This window comes from Saccostrea cucullata, unplaced genomic scaffold (genome assembly GCF_032062105.1).
Source record: "Saccostrea cucullata isolate Sc308-1 unplaced genomic scaffold, CSIRO_AGI_Scuc_v1 ctg418, whole genome shotgun sequence".
In the NCBI taxonomy this organism is placed as follows: Eukaryota; Metazoa; Mollusca; class Bivalvia; order Ostreida; family Ostreidae; genus Saccostrea; species Saccostrea cuccullata.
Genome location: NW_026939679.1, coordinates 864,796 through 880,909, shown reverse-complemented (window position 1 = coordinate 880,909; position 16,114 = coordinate 864,796). Strand labels below are relative to the sequence as shown.

The 16,114-nt window shown below is 30.6% G+C and overlaps 1 protein-coding gene across 2 annotated transcripts in view; it reads left to right on the top strand.

The window, feature by feature from the left end:
* The window catches only part of LOC134253636 (uncharacterized), a 47,553-nt gene that overhangs the window by 18,577 nt on the left and 12,862 nt on the right, over positions 1-16,114 (top strand). The window contains exons 2-3 of one of the 2 annotated variants that reach the window (XM_062736201.1): positions 11,874-11,951; positions 12,705-12,761. In XM_062736201.1, the coding sequence (XP_062592185.1) occupies positions 11,874-11,951; positions 12,705-12,761 (135 nt within the window). The remainder of the gene's footprint in view (positions 1-11,873; positions 11,952-12,704; positions 12,762-16,114) is intronic. The other variant, XM_062736202.1, reaches the window with a different exon arrangement.

Here is a 16,114-nt window from a genome sequence, read left to right as displayed (position 1 = left end):
GATCCCTGGGTATTTGGCCGACATATTAAGCACATGGCACAGATGAAAGCTGCCTCTTTCATAAATATTTTCTTAAGTTATGAATATCATGACCCTTAGGAATATTCTCAGGTGCTAGAATTGGACTTTATTGATTATATAGTGAAATAAATCAATTTATTTTTTAAAAAATTTCAACTTTTTGGTATTAAGTAGGGCGACTTAAAGCGCTTTTATGATGAGGAAAGATGTTTCTTTCAAACTGTTACATTCTTGACCCTCGAGTTGGGGTTCCTGTGTAAGGGAAATATTCTATTGATTTTATTGTGAAGAAACATTTTTTTTCGCCAAAAAAAAAATTGTTAAAGAAAAAGTGTTCAAAGTTGTGAGCAATTTGTAGTTTTACTAGATTACTGATATTCTCAATAACTTGGTCTTATTCTCCTTTGCTCGACAAGACGCTGATTTTGTAGAGAAAAACTAAACTAAATTGAAGGAAGCTTCTACCATTTGCTATTCATTACTATTGTTAATGTAATAAAAAGCTTGATTGAATAAATGTGAGAATAATTACATTATTTTAAAATGTATGATACTTAAAGTACTATTAAGATTTTACTGGTCAGGTTGATTTGTATTAAATAGATGAATTTAAAAAAAATTAGATAAAAATACCTTTTTGTACACAAAAGTTATTCCAGGTGATGAGTTACCAATTTGATAGGGGTGATATGAGTTTGTGAGCTCAATCACTATCATTTTGTATAGTCTATATGGTGATTATGAGAAGTGTCTTATTACTGGAAGGTACAAAAATCTAAAATAGATTTTACTGAGTATTAGACCACTTGTTGATCTCTGAGCATCTTATTTCTCTTACTCTCAGGCAAATTATCTTCATCTACTACATGTAGGTCTTTTATACCTCAATCTTTAAATCCAATACCGCGTTGTATTATACTCAGTTGACCTTTTGTACACTAGTAATTTATATAAGCTTACAAATAAAGTAAGTAAGTAAGTGAATTTTAAAAAAAAGTAAATTAAGTGACTATCTAAAAAAACAAGTCAAGTAAGTGACTTCTAAAAAAAAAAACAGGGGACTATTCACAAAAAATAGATAAATAAATAAACACGGCTTAAAATTTAAGTCTTTCTTTATTCTGTAGAGAACAAATCATGATGTAATGTATGAATTTTTATTTTGAATTGTAGTGATGCCAAAACAGAGAAATGACGAGTGTGTGTTATCCTCCAGGGTCTTAAATAAATATTCCTATTCATAGCATTGTAACCACTTGAAACTGTTATGATTGCGTTAAGTTCTGATATTTGTTCACGTGGTCAAGAGATTTTTTGCCCTGCTTAATTTATCGGTTATTCTTTAAGCTTTCAAAATACCACGTGACGAGAGATTTACTTTGAATAAAATTGAAATCATGAGAAGCTTACATATAGTATTCAAGTCAGAAACCATAAAATGTTCTGCTTCATTTCTTTCCAGTTGTTACTTATAACTTTTACAATGTTGTACATGGTTGTTTACAATGCTGACGGAATTGGATCTTGTGAATATAAAGATAAAAATTATACCGAGTGTGCTGTGATGCTTAAGACCAAATGGACGCCATGTGATGGCGTAATTTGTCCTCTTGGACAACAAAAACGCGACAAAGGTGTGTGTTGTCCGTCTATTGGTAATCAGACAGTGACCGAAGTTAAAGAAGCGTGTAAAAGGAACTGTAACTTGACTGACGCTGATTTCTCTGAGTTGGCACCGTACATTCCACCTGCTACTACCATGTTACCTTCAACGAGAATATCAAGTAAAGTAACAAATTTCACCTTGACTTTTTTTTCGAGCAACTTTTGCAACGACCATGTCAATGATCAGTCTTAAAGGTAGATTTCAGAATCTTTTTTTATTTGCAAATTTCAAAAAATTCTTAGCAACATCAAAGTAGCTATAAATATGTGAAGAGAATAGCATAAATTTAAATGATGAATTAGCTCTCTTTATATTTTTTCAACTGTTTAAATACATAATAAAGTCTTTACGAAAATTTCTTTTCCTTGTTACGGGTATAGTCTATCCTAACTCGAAAGGTCGTAATAATAAACAACTTTTCTGGACTTTTATTGATGCAAAAAAATACAGCAAGTTCGGAGGTTGATGCAAAAAAAAATAAAGCAAGTTCGGAGGAAAACAATATTCTTTCGTGCTGTCTAAAGCATTAAAGAAGCAGGATATTTCCAAGAAAAGTCTACTTTAAAGAATATGGATTCTTAGATTTTATGAAAAGTTATACCTTCTAAAGAATTAAAAGAATGTATGGGTCATACAAAGTTTCTTTTTACGCTATTGTATCCCTTTTGTCACTTTAGTTCAGTATCTGAAAGAAAATCAATGTTAGACCATGAAAGTTAATATAAAATGCTTGAGCTTGAACATACGTGTCATTCTATTTTAAAAAGAAAGACCAAAGTGTCCAGAGGAATATGTAAGATATTTTAATAACATACTTGAAAGACCTCGTGCCCGATATTAGGGGATTCAGATTAAGCTTTCTGATCGTGTTATCTCTATATAGCCCTCTACTTATTTTATAGGTAGTCTTTTTCATACACTATAAGTCCATTGAATCATTCTTGATGTAAAGAAATGTCAAATCTAAATTGATGAATATACTCTTTACACCCATTCTCAATATAAGGGCACAAATGCCTCTCTGATTTTTAAAAAAATGAAGTTCAAGAAAACAATTTTTCTATCAATTACCTTTGAAAGAAAATATCTGAAGATTTTGTTTCCAGGTTTTTTTCATCAAATTATAATACATGGAATAATGACAAGACGATCAAGCAGAGGGTGATTTTATTCAGAAATGTAGCTTGAAATGTACGTTACTCTTTCTTCAATGTCCAAAACGATATGTAAAAAAAAATGTAGTCATTAAAATCACAATTGGAATAGCTCATCTTAACACCAGCACATCCTACCAACTCTGTCAGCAACATATTTTCTCGGCATTCGAACGTGCGTTTGATTTTTCCTTTCAAAAAACAATGGTTACGTTTTGATCCAGATGTATAAAAACATTTTTTAAATATATGCTTTAAATTCTTCTCTCTGTTTTGTTTAGAGCGATCAGTTTGGAATCTTGTCATTTTCTATAGATACTGGAACCTAACATGTACATGTAGTAAAATTCTATTTTGTAGTTACTGTCTTTTTTAACATATATCTATGCCAATTTAGAAAACTATGTAAATGTAACGTACATTTCAAGATATATTTCTGTTTAATAAAAAGCTTAAAATTCATCTAAAAATTAGCCGTTTTGTTTCAGTTTATTCCAAAATAGATTCTCTATGTAATCACATTGTGTTATATGTCGCAATCACCACTATAAAGAAACGATTGTCTCAGAATATGAGTAGGTAACGTACATTTCAAACTTGTAATAATATGTCAATTAGTAATAAGAAAATTTTGAAAAAAAGCAATTATTCACATAAATATCATTTAAATGAAGCTTTTAAAGGCAGTAATATAAGAAATCATAATGTAACAAACGAGGTTATTTGTCATCAACTACATGAATGTCACGTTACTTCGGTAACGTTCATTTCACATATTATTGTAGAGTCCCCTCCACCTCAGTTCATTACCATTCTTTTGTGCTGTTTCGCTGAAATTGACACCGGTCGTAGCCTAGTTACTTCTAAATGTGTGCAAGGGTACAGACAAAAAAATATAAGAGTCAGATGTATTTTGCTATGATCTAACAAATGCCCGTGTTTGGCCATTGAAACTTAACATAAATCTATTCCGAATATATCCATCGACAGTTTGTTAACAATTTCATTTAGTATGTTGCAACATCGTTTTTCAAAACACAAATATACGTGCTTTTCAGCAGAGCTGGAAAAATATAACCCAAAATGCAATGATTCAAACAAAACTGAGTATTGTGTGCCTTTCAGTATTTGAAATGTACGTGACCGTCTTGTGTTCTGGGTTTAGGCCTATTTGTTTCTTTTTTCTATTTTTTGTTCCTTTTTTTTTGTTTTAAATTATCAACAACAATTAAATTAATATTGACGAAAAGTCGCATATTAAAAGTAAACAAACTGCAAAAAGGTTGCCAAAGATGAATTTAAGACACTTAGAAATAAACTTTCTAGCACGTGGTAACAGTCTACCACATTTACGAGGATTGGGGGTGCATTTAGATGGATTTATGTGGCCAGTTGTCAAATGGATTATAACGATAATTTTGTTTCGCTCGTGCAAACGCAATTCATTGACTAACTTAAAAAAAAAAAATGTCAGTTAGAAATACGCAAAATGTACGTTACCATACGTAACGTACATTTCAAATATAAAAATCAATTCTCTTCCACAAGCGTACGTTAGACACGCAATATATTGATACTATTTGAACTTGCATATCATAAGAAATGCATCATACAAGTTTCGTATTCAGAAATATATATCAGGTATCAAAATTATATTACATATAATTGACCTTAATATTTTTTTTCCTCAGCAGAAACGTTTCTTTTCATTAATTTTGGGATTTAGCCGAAGTCCAACCTTTGAAACTTTCCTTTGTGTACACATTCGAGTATGTGAAAGTATGAGAATACATGAAAATTCACTTAACGAGGCCCGATCTAGTTGAAAATTACGAAAACGGTATGATAAAAAATTTTAATTTTTGGAAATATTTTTGTATGTATTATGCTAAGAAAAATTAGAATGAAATTTTGTTACCTTGCCTTTATTGTAGTCAAATGGGGACACTGTTATGGACCATTTTTCTTTTTTACACATAATTACATAGTAAAACTCTCCAATAAAAAAAGAAATTTAAAATTTAAAAAAATGTATATGATGAAATGTTTTGTTTTTCACATATATCATGCAATTTTCATTCTTCTTATAAAAAATTCAAAGAAAATTGGAGGTAGCCTTTATTGCAGTGAAAAGGGGGCATATCAAAACACAAAATTAGGATTTATTTTATCCAACTAGATGAAATAAGTCGCCATGGGTAAACATAACATCAACAAACGATTGCAATACTGTATTAGTTTTTTAAAAAATAAATAATTCTTACATTTTGAAATAATTTTCTCTCAATGCTTTATATTTTTCTTAACACGCGACGTTGTTATACGTGGAAAAACGGGGGGGGGGGGGGGGGGGGCAGACAACTTATGACGAATTTTACTAATATCATGTAATATATAAAAAATAAAATATTTCGGGGGTTGCATTTAAATGATTTATGGACTGATTTTTTTTTTACTCAAGTTAATCCATGCAATCAGCCTATTTAAGTCCTCAATAAAATAAGGGTGTGTATAAACACTTCAACATGTTCAAGGAGTTTAAAGACTAAAATCGTTGACTTTTGGTTGTAGTGTTTGTTTTTTTTTATCTCACAAATTGAAAAAAAAAGTAAAATTAATGAATATATACCAAGAAATTGATACCTCAAAATAATTAATGTTCTAAAGTTGCATAAATTAAAAAAATATTTTAAAAACGTGTAAATAATAGAAATACCAATTTTCAACATGTACAGTCTATAGAGCTACCATCAGCGAAGCATTTTAGCGCAATTTGACGTCATTTTAATTGTGACGTTATTGTGTTCAATTGTGACGGCAGTCAAGGGTATTGTGACGTGCCTGAGTCGACGCTGCGTTAAAACGTATGCGCAGTTCAAGTAGATCGGGCCTCGTTAATTCGATTTTCATGGTAACGTACATTTCAGTCACGTACATTTCAAATGATCACTTTTCATGTAAAAAATAATTTTTAATTGTGTTCAGCAAAGCGCCTTTGCCAGTTTACAGGATACAAGGGATTGCTTATTCAGAGTCGTCTCATATTTTCTACTTAAAATATATTCTTAATGGAATAATATAGGTAACGTACATTTCTTTCTTATCTCTACGATTGAAAATGTCTCTCATTCCGTAAACATATTGATAAAAGTTGCTCAAATTGTTCAATTTCATGTTACATTATCTAAGAAGAAGTAATTAATCTATTGAAATTTCAAATTTAGCCCATCAATAAATTAAGGAGAACAAAACTATCAGGTGTATAATCTTTGTGTTTGCTTGTAATGTGGTTGAAATAGAATTAAGCGACAGGGACATTTCACAATAAAAATTATTTATTATCACAAAGAAAATGTATTTATTGTTATGAAATGAAATATATATGATACAAGGTTTAACTTAAGAAAATTTTTACTTAAGAATCAAAACTATATATTACACAGAGGGGATTCAGAATAATATTTGCCTCGGCGACAGTAACGTACATTTCAAATAGGCTACTATATTTGAATTTGGAACTCCTTAAATACCCTTTCAGATCGATAATTATATGAATTCTTATTCATTGTTATGTGACTATTTATAATGTTGATTTAGAAATTACATCAGGGGTATTTCTTTTAAATGAAAATGAGGCGACATTATTTGAGCCCTTATATTGAGAACGGGTGTTTAATGATTTCATTCCAGGGATTTTTATTATTTTGTTTATCTAAACTTATGTATTGCTTATATGTAAATGGGATTATTTGATGTTACTGAGTATCTGACTCTCATTCAATTCAGTTGATATCTTACTGCATATCACAAAAAGTTGTTTATGTTTTTTTTTTCTATCTAGTGGTTAATAATCATTTTGTACGTTTGGACAACAGTGTAAAATACAGTCAACAAAGAAAGTGATAGCCTCTTGTAAACTGTAACAATTAAATGATTTTTTTTTGTTACAAAATGATGTTTCATTTAAAAGGGGTTTTCTGTATTAATCTGCCAACTGGTCTCAGTAGTAACTTTCTGTATTTCTCATCATTGTGTGCTATTATTATTGAAAACTTGATCTGTTTTATTTCTGTGTAACAACTGATCATTTTTCATAAAATGCCACCAGCATCATTGCTTTGGTTTATTCTTTAATTTTTCTACTAGTCAGTGATATTTTGTTAGATTTCAATAAAATTAAATAAAATATGTATCCTTTAGTCTGTAATGTTTTCTAGATAGGGTAAAAAGGATGTGGTCGAATATTATTTTTTAAATATATTTACTTCACAAGCAAATAAATGTCAATTGATATTTTTCGTATTATTTCTATATATTTACCTCATGTTAAAGTTTAAAAATACATGTATACATGTAATCTTTTCTTAATTGAAGCGAAACAAAAAAGAAAATTGTTGATTATTGCAATTACATCATTTTTAAAGTAGAATTTAGGTGTCCTGAGTGTTTAAACGCTTATATTAGAATACTTTCACTAAAAAGGTTTTTGTGAAGCAGTGATCCTACTGTACAGCAGATTCCTATGCTGGTCGAACTTCAAGCTCATATTTAAATGAATAAAAAAATTTGGTATCCAAAAATAAAAATAAAAGTTTCGTAAAGTGGGAAACACCTGTAAAATATGTAAGCCTTAGCACTTAATTACCTTTTAAAGTTAAATTTTTCAAAGGGTCAAAATTGTGGGTACACAGGGATAGCTCTTTTGATGAAAATAACTTATGAATATTGCTGCCTTAATATTACCAATCGCTCTAATGATATTGCAAAGATTAAAATTTGATAAAATTTTGCGAAGGTGGGTCAAACTACAAGGTAAAGGTTAAAAGATCACATACGTCGGTACCCCAAGAAAGGTCATGTCAAAATAAATACATGTAAAATATACAAGCCAGAGCTCAGATCAATCAGAAAGATTTTTACAAGCATCAGATAAACAGAAAGACAGAAAGTCGGACTGAGTAAAAACTAAATACCCTAGAACCTATGATTAAGGAAGCATAAAATTACGATAATAAGGTAGTCCTCTTTGTGCTGATGAAACATTGCGTCGTCACCAGAGATTTCTTTGTTGTTCCAAGGTGTGTCTTTTTCTGGATCCGCTCCCACGACCAGTTGTTCTCTGTTACCTTTTCCACTGATCTTCTCCAGGTCTGTTTTGGTCTCCATCTCTTATTCTTACCGATTGATGTTCATCGCAATGTCACCGTTGGGATGGAGGTTGGGTGCAACCTACATATGTGTCCTATCAACAGCCATTTTCTTTTCGTTATAACTAGGGGTGGTAATAGTCCTTCTGTATAATTCTTTATTTGAGGTGGAATCAGGCCAAGAAATTAGAAATTGCAAAGCTAACTGTTCTGGAAAGCACCTAGAGATAATTAGTTTTTAATCAAAGTATAAAATCAATTGGATCAAGTTATTTTCAGAGAAAAAATATTCATGAAGTTTCTTGTGTTTGAAAAGTTGCAGATTTCTGTTTTAGAAATCTTTAGACATAATTAAAGATGCTGGTTTAATTAAACGTTGTAATATGTTCTTGCATAATTAAAAAGTATCCTTCCAATGTAAAATTAATAAACATTTTAAATCATTTTGATGAATCTACTGCAAAATGTGTGCATTATTGCTGAATAATCTACCAGATGTTTCCTTGGAAGAATACAATGAGTTTGTGAGTAATCATATAGCAAAGGAGCTTAATTTAATCATTTAGAAAATATTGCCTGATTATGTGCTTTCAAAATATATTATATTTAAGTCCATGGCTACACAATTGGCATTTTAACACTTCATTTTGATTTTTACTCTCCGAATCTTTTTATTACCTCATGCATCTTGCAAACAATTTTAAAGAGTCTATTTAACTTGTACTGAAATCGAAGAAATTGTCAAATCTGTGAGATATAAAATCTTTCTGATTATTTGAGATTATTTGAGTTAAGGGCTTTTGAATTGATTTTCAAAAGATTATACATCACATGCAACAATTTCTATAAACCATCACTTTAAACACGTGGTATTCAAGTTGGATACTTAATTTCTACACTTGGTATGTTTTTGTTCATAAACGAAGCTACGACATGCACATCTCAAGTACATTTTGTTGGCTAATATGCATATGTGCATCTTTGTATTTAGTGAGCTCTTCTTCAACATACGGTACCAAAACTGGTGAGTAGCATAATGAAAATTTCATTATACCTCAATTGCATAGCCCACTTTGTGCAGTAGGACAACAAATACGCTCAAAGCAATGGTTGCAGAAAGAAAAACGGATCTACAGGCGTCGAAGAAAGTTACATATCTCTTTTTGTGTAATTTGATTTTTCAGGCTAGTAAAACATACTAAATGAATATCATTTTTAAGTCGATAAGTTCGCCATCTTGCTTGTTACCAAATTGTTTAAAAAGAACTATCTTTAGTTTTTAATGCAAAATTACTAAAACGATCATGTGATGCAAACAAAACTCATTTTCAGTTGAAAAATATAGCATTTGATGAAATTTTTGATGACGACATTTTTTTTAACAATATGTATGATATATGTCAAGACTAATTTTGAGTAATTATATTAAAATATTGCTTAAGCATATTGTGTTTACTCTTTTTTTATCCATTATTCCCATGGATTTTTTTCTTTCTCGATGGCGAGATAAACTGCTGAGTTTGCTGAGTCTTACGACATTGATGACGTTTAGATTAATTTTGAATTTCAATTTGATTGGCCTATTTTCACGTTATTTTAAGTTACTGCCCTTAGACTGGAAGTTTCTTATTATATCAAGGTAAACTTAACTTTTTGCGCCGCGATTTTGGATAATTTGATTTGTATTGCTATGTTTCTTATTTGTTAAAAGAAATTCCAGATCTATAATAGATTTTAATTTCACCAAAGTCGTTACAATTTTATGGATTTTTTTTAAATAAAAAAATATGCTTGTGAAAACAATCGGAAAGGGAAAAGTGTTCCAACAAAAAAAAAAGCATCTTTAGATTATTCTTACTTACAGTTTTGTAATTGCATTTCAGTTCTTACTTTAGACTTTAAATATTAAAAACTTGAACGTTTGCGTGGACATTCGTGTAATTTTAGTGGAGGGGTGCATATGTTTTTGATATTATGAAAGAATGCTTTTAAAACAGTCACTTTAATAGATAACACAAGACTGGGCAGTTTCCATCGGGGAAAAATGTCAAATAACCTACCCCTTTTGTTTTTCGAAAATCAATTAAATGCGTTTAATTAGCGATCGCTTTAAACGACCTTAATAAAAAAAATATACCCCCTACCTAATTATAAACAAGGTACACATTGGCCGCCATCTTGAATTTTTCTAGGTCGGTTATATCCGCTTGTATTTTCGTCTAAAAGTGTATAACTTGTGACAAGACCTTCCTTTGGGTACCAAGAATTTTGACTTTTGACCTTGAACTTTTGAGTTTGATATGCATTTGAGAAAATTCAATCCCCGCCAGAAGCTGCCATGCGTGGACATCAGCGTTTCACAAACACATCATATTCCTCATCTAATTCCTTATAATTTTGGACAACCATGCATTTACATTGACACTCTGATAATACGAGTACGGACTTGGGAGAAATATTGAAATCTAATAGAGAAATAATACCATATTAGAGTTTTCGTTGGCATACAGAATGTTATCAACATGCTCTTATATATGCAAGATTGTACTTTGTGGTTCTTGTTGCTATAACAATTGTAACCTTGCATTACAACATGTATAAATATGAACTCGTTCATTTTTGATAAATCTGATAAGGTAACCAAAACAGTTGCTTGCAATTTTAAGTGTTTGGGTATATTCTGGGTTTTCTCTTATTTTTTTCTTTTAGCTCTTTGTGATAAAATCCATGTGAAAAGGTGATAATTTATTTCTTAAGTTAATTTTAAGAGTATTTGATCTCTCTACTGATTACAAACGTGTAAAATGTTTTTCTTCAAAATAACCAACTGTCTACTTGAATGGTGGTTGTTATGTCAAATAAAGGTATTTTTTGTATATTTTTCACGTAATATCCAATTCATTTTTTATTTCAAAAAGGGATATATTCTAGTAGCTAAGCATTTTTGAGTGCATCAGATATCGGAAATGGAGCTTCTTTTCTTCTTCCTTGTCAGTATTGTTATTTTCTCTGGCTCATTAGTAGATAACAAAGGAAATTGTATTATAAATGGAACAACATACAGTTATTGCCAGCTTGTAGGTTGGACTGAATGGACCACCTGCACCCCTTCTTGTTATAGTGGTGGACTTGTTCGCAAAATCATTGTCTGTTGTCCGCCTTCATTAGGATCGAAAACCAACACGACAGTTGGCACATGTTTTTCGTATTGTAACATATCCACTACTGTGATAACAAAAGTTTCCGGTAAGGGTAATCATTTACATGATTGAATTGTTTTGTTTCCAGTTCTCTTTCTGCCTCTTTTAAGAGCTGTTGGGCGTATGTTATTTGTCGATAAAATGAAAATACAGAGATGACAAGGACAATCTTTTGTTCGAGAAACACCAGCTTTTAGTTAGGCAGACGGCCCTCCGAGAAAGTTTTGTTTTCTTCAAAATGATGGCATTCCAAATGCCTTTTTGAATATTTTTCTGTCCTTTTGAACACTTAAGTGGATGGACTTTTGCTGGGATGAATTTTGCAACTTTCATACTTGTAAATATTGAATATTCTTTCTTCCTTAATTCTATAATTCTATTTCCATTTGGCATCCTCCAAAGAAACCCCTCTTTCTTAATTAAAGAAAAAAGTTGTAAAAAAACTTTTTAATTAAAAGATATTAGTGCGAAATGGTCAGGATTTTATCAAATCAGTTGAGTAGTCACTCTTTTAATGAAATTTCTTGTACAAGTGAAACTAGTGCAAAATACGATGCCTTTTATTCATAATTGTTTTATTATTACGGAATCGAGTTTCAAATGAAAAACATCCAAGATAATGGACTGGATTGAAGATGTTTTCTATATTTTCCATGAATTTTAAGAATATCAATCTGTTTTGTAGGATCATCGACAAAGAGCAGTGGTGGAGCTAATACTGTCAGACCATCCAACAGCAAAACAACTGGTACACCACTTGGTAGTGAGTATACAGCATTCGAAGTATAGAACATTATTGTGTTAATGCCAATAAAATTAAATGGATTTAGTTTAAATGTTTAGCGTCAATGATGCAAAGTAATGATTCTTTGAATGTATGCGATAATTTTATGAAGAAAAAAAAGGGTTTCATAAAACATTGATTTCTGAGAGGAACTACAAAATAATCCTCATAAAATTATCTGAAACTTGTTTCATCAAGTATATCATTTCATACACACTATGCAGTTGCTTAATTTGACTCTGACTTATTAGTAGATGATCATGGAAATAATATTATAAATGGAACAATATACGGTTATTTTGCCCTTGTTGGTTTGGATAGACCACGTGCTAATCATCTTGTCATAGTAGTGGCCTTCATTTATTCCTAAAGTTATCTGTAGTCCTCCATCTATGGGATGGATAAAGAACACGACATTTCATATGTGTTTTAGTATAAAATTTTGATATTGTATTAACAAAAGTTTTTGGTAAGGAAACTACCGGTATATATATTTTAAAAATAAGTGGTTTTTAAGTCAATTTCTGAAGCACTTTCTTATTGGTACTCGCTCCTTAAAAACTGCTTGTAAAAATAAAAGTACCGGATACTGTCATAAACGATGTCTTTTATTCATGAATATTTTTAGTTAGAAAATTAAGCAGAAGGTGTAAAACATGCATGTGCATGGACTAGATGTAGGGTAGCTTTGCATTCCCTCTAGAATTTTAAGGACGTCAATTTGTTTCGTAGGATCAACGACAACGAGTGTTGGGACAGTTGGACCTCCTAGTAGAACAACGATTGGTGGTGAGTTTCGGCATTTTTAATATAGTATTGTATGACGGTATTAGAATTTAATGAAATCTCCTCCATTTATTTTTAATGTTTGACATCTTATTTAAAAAGCAAAGAAATGATTAATTGAATACATATGAGATTGCTTGATTAAGGAAAATAAGCATTATTAATAATTGAGAAAAATATTTTTAAAAAGATTATCTAAAATTAATTTATTACAGAGTACAGTTTTACATGTCGAATGCAGTTGCTAAATATAAAAATACTGAACATATAGAACTTGATGATGTAGAGATATTTTATGCTCTTTATCTGTTAATGTGCCCAATGTCCCATGGACATTAATTACAGATGAATTAATCAACTCAAATGTGATCCAAATACGCTGTTCTATACTTAAACTGTAAAGTGAATAAAGGAACGGTACGTAACCTATATATGAAAAAGGGAACGAAAGTCATTCTGAATTTACACGGGGCTGATCTGAAACACACCCTTTTTATGAAAATTCTGTACAGTCAGTGCAATTACAAGTGGAACAATTGCGGAATAACTTTTCCTAAAGATATATAAACGCTCTCTTATGAAGCTTTTAAGTCGCGTCTCAAAATTCCCATGCCGTAACATACAAGTTAAGGCAGAGAGCTTCCAAGATTCAGTATTTTAATTAGGTCCGAAAATACTTTTTGAGAGATCTTTTGAAACAATCAACTACCACGCCCAATAGCATGTGTTGTCTGTTCTGAGTTTAGCTGTGAACGAAAAAAAAATCCCTGTTCTATTAATCGGAGAGATAATGGGGAAAAAAATCAACAGAGAAATTATAATGTTTAGTGAAAGGCTGAATCTAAAGTTTACGTAAAATCAGCTTTGGAAAAGCTTCAAAATTGAACTTAATGATCAATAATGGTCTCTTCATAACAAGCAATGACTCACACAACTGGATGTGAAGCCAGTCTAACCAAACTTAAACGAATACTTAAATGATATGTAGTAGGTCCAACATAAAAAATTAATTATCACAGAATACATACATCTATGAGATTTATATGCCAAGTGGCAATGAACGGAAATCAAAATCTTTTAATTTCAAATAATTTTAAATAATTTCAACATTTTGTTCGTTGACTTAAAAAGTGTGAGTTTTTTTAAAAAATTGAAATGGGTGATTTAAGATGAAGGAAATACGAAATGGGTGATGGAAAAAATTTTGACCATTTTTTATTTTAACAATTGTTGAAGATGAGAGATATTTTTTTTCCTATTAAGGGGTCTTTGAGTGTAAACATTTTATCGAACTAATAGAACAGATTAAAATTCAAATCTTTATATTTTTACGCCTCTAACAAATCTAAATTCTCCTGGTATGTTCAGGGCATAAGTCTTCAAAAATGAACTTTTCAGTATTATTTCCAAAGCTTGGCTTCTGTTCTACTTTCTAATGTAAACACTATTCAAGAAATAGATTTCAGTGTTCGTTCAACACCAAAATGACACGAACAAACTCAATGGCCTTGTCAAGAAATTCATATTCTCTAATAGTTATTGCTGATAATAAATACCTTCTATATAGTAGAATCAAAATCCTTCTCTAATACTATCATTATTAAAGTACACAACGAAAGACCAATAACTGCATGTTTCTCAGTATGGAAGAATCTATGATGGATTGTTCAATTAAAATTGTAACGGAAGAGTCATCTGTTAATAAATTTTATGCCTTTCAGTACATGCCATGTTCATTTTCCCTCTTGACAAGACCTATAAGCATGTTCCTTCAAGTACATGTAATAAAGGTTTTCTTTTTCATGGATTTGGTAATAATCTGTAGTGGAACTTGTAACTCAGTTTGTAGTGTGAGAGGTTGGGGTCCATGGACAAGTTGTTCTGTAAATGGAACTCAGTCTAGACAAAAATCGTATTGTTGTCCTCAGGGAATAAAAAATATTGACGAATGTCTCAAAAATTGTTCAATTATACCCGAAACTCCGGAGTCTCAGAAGTGTGTTCCTCAAAAGTCATCAACGGTCAATCATGGAACAATTAATTCAACACCAAGGGTTTTTAGTAAGTAGGAATATTTTGATTGTTCCAAAATTAATGTTGGAACAAATTTTGGTTTTTACCTGATGCCGTAAATATGATAGTTTTCTAATTATTAATGTCTAATTTTAACCTATTTAGATTTTTTAATAACTGTTTTTGTTTAAGTATTATTTGGAAGAAAAGACATTTTTGTAGTTTGCCAGATAAAATTTTTCCTGACTTAAAATGCATGAAAATAAACTCATTAGGAAAACGACGTTCCTAAGAGAGGGAATGTCGTACTAACAAAATGTTGCTGAATCAAAACCTAATCAGTAATTTCAACAATAATTCAAATAACTATAGAAAATAAATACCCATAAAAATATATGTAAATGTGTATAACACATCAAAAACAAAATCAATGTTTAAGCTCACAGGATGGAAAGTTTTCATAGGTTAGTGAAGGAGTGCGATTAAAATAAATTTCAGAAAAAAAAATTTTACTGACATCTTTAGTGGGTAGTGAAATACATTCGATCTGCTTTAGAATCAGTACATTAAAAAGTTTGATTTTGTGTCACCACAATAGCTTTTAACCAGTCTGTATTTGATATTTTCTTTTCAGTAAAGCTGTTCAAATTTCCAAGTTTCAAAAAAATATATAAATAGTTCATAATCTTCGGTATGCAATAGACCTATGATTTCTGCTGCACATTCCCTTTAAAACTTTAAATACATCTTCTGTAAACTTAATCGTATACATGATCAAATATAATTTCAAAGCAACATTTTATAAATTTTAAGATTCATCTTTTTTTTCATAATTGGTAATTTTGTACATATACATCATGATTTCAAATTAATCCATGGAGAAATCTGTGTAGAATTTAATGTGCTTACCTTTCCCAAAAAATCATTATGTTGATGATATTTATACGAATTTCTGAAATGGCGTATTTATTTTCCAATTAAGCTTCATAGCGAGAAATTAAGAACACTTCAAATAAAGATAAATATGTTTTTATCCAATCTTTGCTAAATAGGTTATATATTCAGGTTCACTCTCCTTGGACATGACATTAGAATTGAACGAAGAGCTCTTGACTCCTATAAGTATATCATTTGTCATTCAAAAACATCAGATTACTTGTCTTTGGTTTGTAAAATGCCTCCATATCTATAAATTTTTAGATTTTCCCTTCAGTTTTCTTTTTGTCATGAAGCATGGTAGCTGTTCGTTTTATTGTGGTCCTAATATGTTTAGTTCTCCAGCTTCCCTTGTATTTAAAATGTGCTGCCCCGGACTGCACATACCACAATGTATCATATTCTGT